At 35.3% G+C, this 6,038-nt stretch overlaps 1 protein-coding gene across 1 annotated transcript; it reads left to right on the top strand.

Moving 5' to 3' along the window:
- The first annotated feature begins 243 nt into the window (after nucleotides 1-243).
- Nucleotides 244-3,918, top strand: LOC109010379 (DNA-directed RNA polymerase III subunit RPC10-like). Its single transcript, XM_018991204.2, has 4 exons — nucleotides 244-407; nucleotides 498-640; nucleotides 772-862; nucleotides 3,674-3,918. Exons 2-4 carry the CDS (start codon nucleotides 527-529, stop codon nucleotides 3,802-3,804), a joined length of 336 nt encoding a protein of 111 aa, XP_018846749.1. The 5' UTR covers nucleotides 244-407; nucleotides 498-526; the 3' UTR covers nucleotides 3,805-3,918.
- The last annotated feature ends 2,120 nt before the right edge of the window (nucleotides 3,919-6,038 follow it).

Below are 6,038 nucleotides of genomic sequence, written 5' to 3'. Positions count from 1 at the left end.
CTATATTATAACAATACTTTAATTTTATTATATTTTTTATTTAACTTTTTTCTCTCATTTCTCAAAATCCTATAAAACTCAAAACTATTCTATTACTATTTACAAACTATCTTATTATTATTTACAAAATTATCATTTCATCTCATCCTCCAACAAAAAATTTTCTTTTCGGCTCAAACTCAAATCCAACTCAAGTACGTACCAAGAAGGTATTTTTACCAACCCAAGCCCACACTATTTTTTAGGTTCAAACTCAAAGACCAATAATCCAGCCTACCTGAGGAATGTCATATGAGGGGAAGAGGAAAAATTTTTTAGGCACTGCGATCTCCACCGCCAGGCTCCAGCCACAACCACAATCTTGGTTCGCCGCCCAACCACCTCAAGACGTCGCAACCCCAGCGCTGGTAAGCCTCTTTCCGCTCTGCCCCGTTCTCCTCCCTCTCAGCCTTGCATTAGCACAAGGGATTAACATCTTTGTAAAACAAAATGCACAGAGAGGGATTGTGTAAGAATCTAATAGCAAATGGAGTTCTGTCCAACTTGTGGAAACATGCTGCAGTATGAGTTACCTCATATGGGCCGCCCTTCTCGATTCTTCTGCCCAACATGTCCTTATGTGTGCCACATAGAGACCAAGGTGTGGTCCGTTGAATAAGCTATTTTAGTTGACTGATTGATATGCAAAGATCTCTTGTGCTACTTTTGAGCGTTTTGCATATAATCACTATATGACTTTGTGTGCATATATGTGTGGTTTCATAATTGCAGGTTAAGATAAAGAAAAAGCAACGTCTGGTTAAGAAAGAATTAGAACCCGTCATCACCGAAGATGACATGAAGAATGCGTCTCATACTGACGGTGTGCTTCATGCCAACTTTCTGTTGGGTGGATTAGTTTTTCCTTTTCTTTCAGTCTTTTTAGTTCTGGGTAATGAACTAATTGTCAGCAAATTAAGAATTCGCGGGAACATCGGTGAAAAGTGGGCAGAAGTTTCTTTCAATAAGCTAATTACTTATCAATTAAAATTCCATTGAAATGGAGATAGAATGTGATATGAGGGGAAGAGGAAAACTCTGAGGGAGTAACAATTCATGTTTGAATCTATACATAATTATTAGTTCCTTTTTCCGCTTGATGTCTGGTAATGATACCCTGTAAATGGCTATAATTATCTTGTTTTATCTGTTAAAGCATCTACCTAATTCAAATTAAAATAATAATAATGATAATACAGTCAATATTGATTGTACTGTTATGCCAATTTGTCTGATCAAACATCAATAAATTCACAACGGTTCCCTTTTTAGTTGGTGAACTGGTTCTGTTTGCCTCATAGAATTGGAGATAGCTTCTTCTTCTTCTTCTTCTTCTTCTTTTTTCAATCATTTGGTTCTGCCTCTTTCTGCTTATAATTCTTGCTGCTGCTGTTAAATTTGTTACTTCTGTGTGGGAGTTATGTCCAGCAATCTGGTGCTGAATTATATTGCATATGTGTCACAGGTGTCATAGGCTGAACTGTTAAACTTTTCATTCTTTTACATTCTTTTTTACTTCATTGTTTGTTTATTGATTATACTGTTTATTTTTCATGCTTTCTTTCGAAAAGGTTTTTTCCCCTTTTTCTGTGGGGAGGGGTTGAGGCCTTAGACTTTTATTTTTATTGGCACCGGGTGTCTGGGAACAAAGTTATGACTAATCCCAGCGGGGGTGCACATGTCCTTGGTAAGGATTTTCCCGCAAGTGCACCTCAGGTAATTCAAGAAAAAGTCCCCCCCTAATCTGATGGCCCCTAGAAATTGTTTGTAGCCAAGAGGATTCAAACCTTAGACTTGGAGGGAGCATACCACCAAGACCTAAACCCTTACCACTTGGGCCAACCCCTAGGGCTTGACTGAAGCCTTAGATGCTGAACCAACTAGACCACCCATTTTTGTAGGATGCTTCTTATATTTGCATGAAAGGTGAAGATATGCTACTTAGATCACTCATAACCCTGTATGCTTCTAGATGTGGGGTTGTATAGGATTTATCAGTCAAATGAGTGCCTACCCTTTTGGGTATTGTTGTTACTCACTGAAAATTCGGGAAACTTGATGTTGAATAAACACTCTGCTACTGTTGTGTGTCTATAGGATTCAACGGCCTGTATGCCTTCTGCCCCTAGCTTTAAACTCGTTTGGAGAATGAATTGGGCCAATGTTGATGATCCATAAGTTTATTCAAATCTTGATAAATTTAGTAGTTGGATGTATGGCTTTTGTTGGTAAAGCAACAAGGTGGTGAACATTAATAACTATAGCAGGTAGTTTTCATGCTTCAAAACATTGATTTTTTTTTTTTCTACACTCTATTCCACCAAATGAAAGAAATTTTAATTGACCTGTTGGTTTGTGTCTTACGTTGTCATCTCTTTTGTATGTGAGCTGTTTGCTGATGGTTTGGATCCCATTTATTGAGATTGATGAGTGGCAAGAACATATAGGTTAGATTTACCAATGAGTGTCTGGTGGAGACAATGAGTTGAAGTCTGTTGGGATGGTTTGCCTTGGGGCCACAAAACCAATCACTCTCTCATCTTCTGTACAGATTGATTTGAATATGTTCTGTGGACTGGAGGATTCCCAGAAAGAACAGAGGCAACAGTTTTGAAATATAGGATTATAGTTGATATGGATATCAGCCCCTGCTCCTTAGGCTCGGGTGGGGAATGAGTTGTGATGGGAGTTATTGATGGTCAAAGAACTGATAAAAGAAAGGGATACACAATCCACTTAAAGTAGCAGGGGCAAAGGTTTTGTTGCATTGGCCAGTTGTATTAGGTTAAATTGAGCTTGATAAAGTTAAGACCTTTCCCCCCACTCATGGGTATTGCGAGACATTCTGTTGTTGTCGAATATCTTTAGAATTATTGATCTTCACTGACTTCTTAGTTTATCTATAACGCTCCAATAGAAGGCTCAAACCATATGGCTTATACTCCAAAAGGACTAATCAATGACACAATTGGAGTCCCATTGGAAGCCTATGAAGACCAAGAACTTCTCATTCCCAAACAATGTGGGATCTCATACACTACCTACAATTATCCTTATCATGGGGTATCACAATCTTCCCCTCTTAAATTCCCGACGTCCTCGTCGGACCCGTCCGTCGTAGGTGGCACGGCTCAAGTCCCATATTTCTGGTTGGGTTAGGCTCTGATACCATTTGTAACACCTCAATATAAGGCCCAAACCACATAACCTATACTCCAAAATGACTAGTCAATGACACAATTAGAGCCTCATTTGAACCTTATAAAGAACAATAACTTTTCCTTCCCAAATAATGTGGGATCTCATACACTATCTACCCTTATCCTTATCAAATGGGGTATCACATTATCAGTCTTATTTGGTGCTCAAAGCATGAAGGTGAAGCATGAATCATTATCTTATTTGCCAAGCTTCAAATTTCCTGCTTGATGCTTTTCTAACTGCTGTTTCATTTTTTTTTTTTATAAGTAATCAATGCTGTTTCCTTACAAAGATGTTTTCTTTACATATTTAATATTTTCAAGAGAAAAGGGCTAATGCTGCTATTTTGGCTACTTGGTCTTGTTTTTCATCCGCCCTTCTTTTTAACCTGCCTCTTCTTTTTCCCCTAATTAATTTTTTCCTTATTATGCAGCAACATGCCCAAGATGTGGTCATGGAAGGGCTGCTTACGTACAATTTCAGACTAGATCAGCTGATGAGCCAGCAACCACATTTTATACGTGCTTGAATGAGACTTGCAGAATCAAATGGAGGGACGATTAGATACTCTCTCATGCCCATACTTCATTTGTTCCTTCTACGCTGTATAATGAGATCTTTGCTCATTTGTGGTTAAATTAATTCTCAAGCTCTCTAAATTCATGTCTTTTCCTTTTTCAAAATACAATAATCCCGTTTGAAAGTTTAATAAAATATTGTTAAAATATTATTTTTTAATATTATTATTGTTTTGAAATTTGAAAAAGCTGAATTGTTTATTATATTTTATGTAAAAATTTGAAAAAATTATAATGATGATATGAGATAAGATGAAAATTTTACTATCCAAACGGGCCTAAATCATTTATTGTTGAGCCTTATATTTTATTTTATTTTATTTTTTTAACTTTTCGAACGGTTACCCCACTTTATAGTAGTTTTCAAAACTTCCAAGTTTTTGTGTGTAAATTTCTTTATCCTTTCCTCTACCTTTCTTTATTAAATTCCTCTATAATTTTAAATTTGGTACGATAACATTATGTCTCTTGATGTTAGTCTTAAATTAATTTTCAATTTTGCATAATAACATCAATTAATTATAAATAGTCGATATTAGTATTTGAACCACTTTTCTGTTGGCAAAGACGAATGGTGTCCCCTTGTGCTTGGAAGGTAAAAGCAACCAATAAAAAATTTGAAAGAAATAGGAGAGAATTGGCACTTTTGAAGTTGGGCTTACATCTTGTGCAAAAATCAATAGACGAGCTTCTACTAAAAACTACAAAGTGAGCTGAGAGGATCACTTTATTATTCATTACATGCCCATTTATTTGACATAAGAGCATTCTTATTGGATTAATTAAAGTTAAAGTACATTTTTTATGAATGTAAGATGAATTTAGTATTTAGTTATTACATTCACATAAGTTTCTACATAGGAATAGCTATTTTTTTTATTATATGATAATAAAATAATATAAGATAAATTTAACTTTAACTATTCACATCAAATCTCCACATTGGATTATCCATTTATTCATTATATAGTAATGAATAATTAATAATTTTGAAAATTTTTTAATTTTTTTAATTATGAATTTATTTTATTTTATCATATTTTACTATTCATAATATTATATATTAATTAGTAATTGTATTCTAATTATATTTTTTCAATTGTCATTTAAAATGGAGAGAGAAATAATTGATATTAAAAGAAGAGAGAAAAAAAGAATATAAAATAGATTTGATGAATGAATAGTTCCTTTCAAATTTAGAAATTATTTTAGATATTACTGTAACTATATTTCAAATATTTAGAATATAGCTATTTCAATGTGAGCTATTTTATGACTTAATAGCTAAATTCTCATTGGATTAGCTAATTCTCATTGGATTTAGCTTTTAGCTAATCCAATGAGAATACTCAGTAGTAGTTTTCCCTGAATATACAATAGTGATTTTTTTAGAACTGTCGAAGTCATTCTTCTACGTCACCATCACCTCCTCCATGAGGATGATCCAATGGAGTCGTTGCAACACCATGAACAATGGGGGTGGCTTTGTGGCTTTGTCCAGCTTTTCTAAGCTTATGTGCACCATAGTTAAGATTGGAAACTCTACAAATACTAGTTCAGCATCGAGAGGGAATCAATGAATTTTTCAACATCCGAAGGTGGTCGTACAAGCCTAAGAGAGAGTGTAGGGGGTGCTAGTTCGGTTCTAGTAATGATATACATATAATTTTTTTTTTTTTAAATTAACCACTTTGCTTACTGAGTGGGGCTGGTGGATACACAAATTTTAACTAGATAGGCAGGGGATAGGTGTGGTATCCCCTACCCACCCGGTAAAAACCACCTTGCCAAGTCATTAGTGTGGAAAAAGTAATGATATTCACAAAAAATAATAATCTACCCATCTGCCAGTTTACCACCCCTCACATCCTATCTGGCAAACTGGGTTCACTAACAAGTGAACTAGTTCTGCCCTAACCCCTTCATCTCCCCCATGAAACCATCATTTTCATCTCCCCCCTCAGTGTCTTGCGAATAGAAAATTTGATGAAAAAAACAGAGTAAAACTCAAACCAACCTAAAATTGAGATCGAGGAGAGAGAGAGCTTGAGGAGAGAAAGGACTTGGTAAGAGAGAGCTTGATAAGAGAGAGAGAGAGAGAGAGAGAGAGAGAGAGAGAGAGAGGTCGTTGTTTGACATTTCTCTTATCTTCCTACCTCTTAGCCACATCTCTATTCTCTCATTTTTACCTCCTCTCTTATTCTCCTTATTTATTTTTCT

This window comes from Juglans regia, chromosome 12, assembly GCF_001411555.2.
Source record: "Juglans regia cultivar Chandler chromosome 12, Walnut 2.0, whole genome shotgun sequence".
NCBI classification, from domain to species: Eukaryota; Viridiplantae; Streptophyta; class Magnoliopsida; order Fagales; family Juglandaceae; genus Juglans; species Juglans regia.
This window is presented reverse-complemented; position numbering and strand designations above follow the sequence as displayed.

Bases quoted from the DNA above. Each gene is read 5' to 3' on its own strand.
- LOC109010379 (XM_018991204.2), top strand. From the start codon at position 527: ATGGAGTTCTGTCCAACTTGTGGAAACATGCTGCAGTATGAGTTACCT. The intron at 641-771 runs GTGTGGTCCGTT...TCATAATTGCAG, and splicing joins TGTGCCACATAGAGACCAAG to GTTAAGATAAAGAAAAAGCA. The intron at 863-3,673 runs GTGTGCTTCATG...CTTATTATGCAG, and splicing joins GAATGCGTCTCATACTGACG to CAACATGCCCAAGATGTGGT.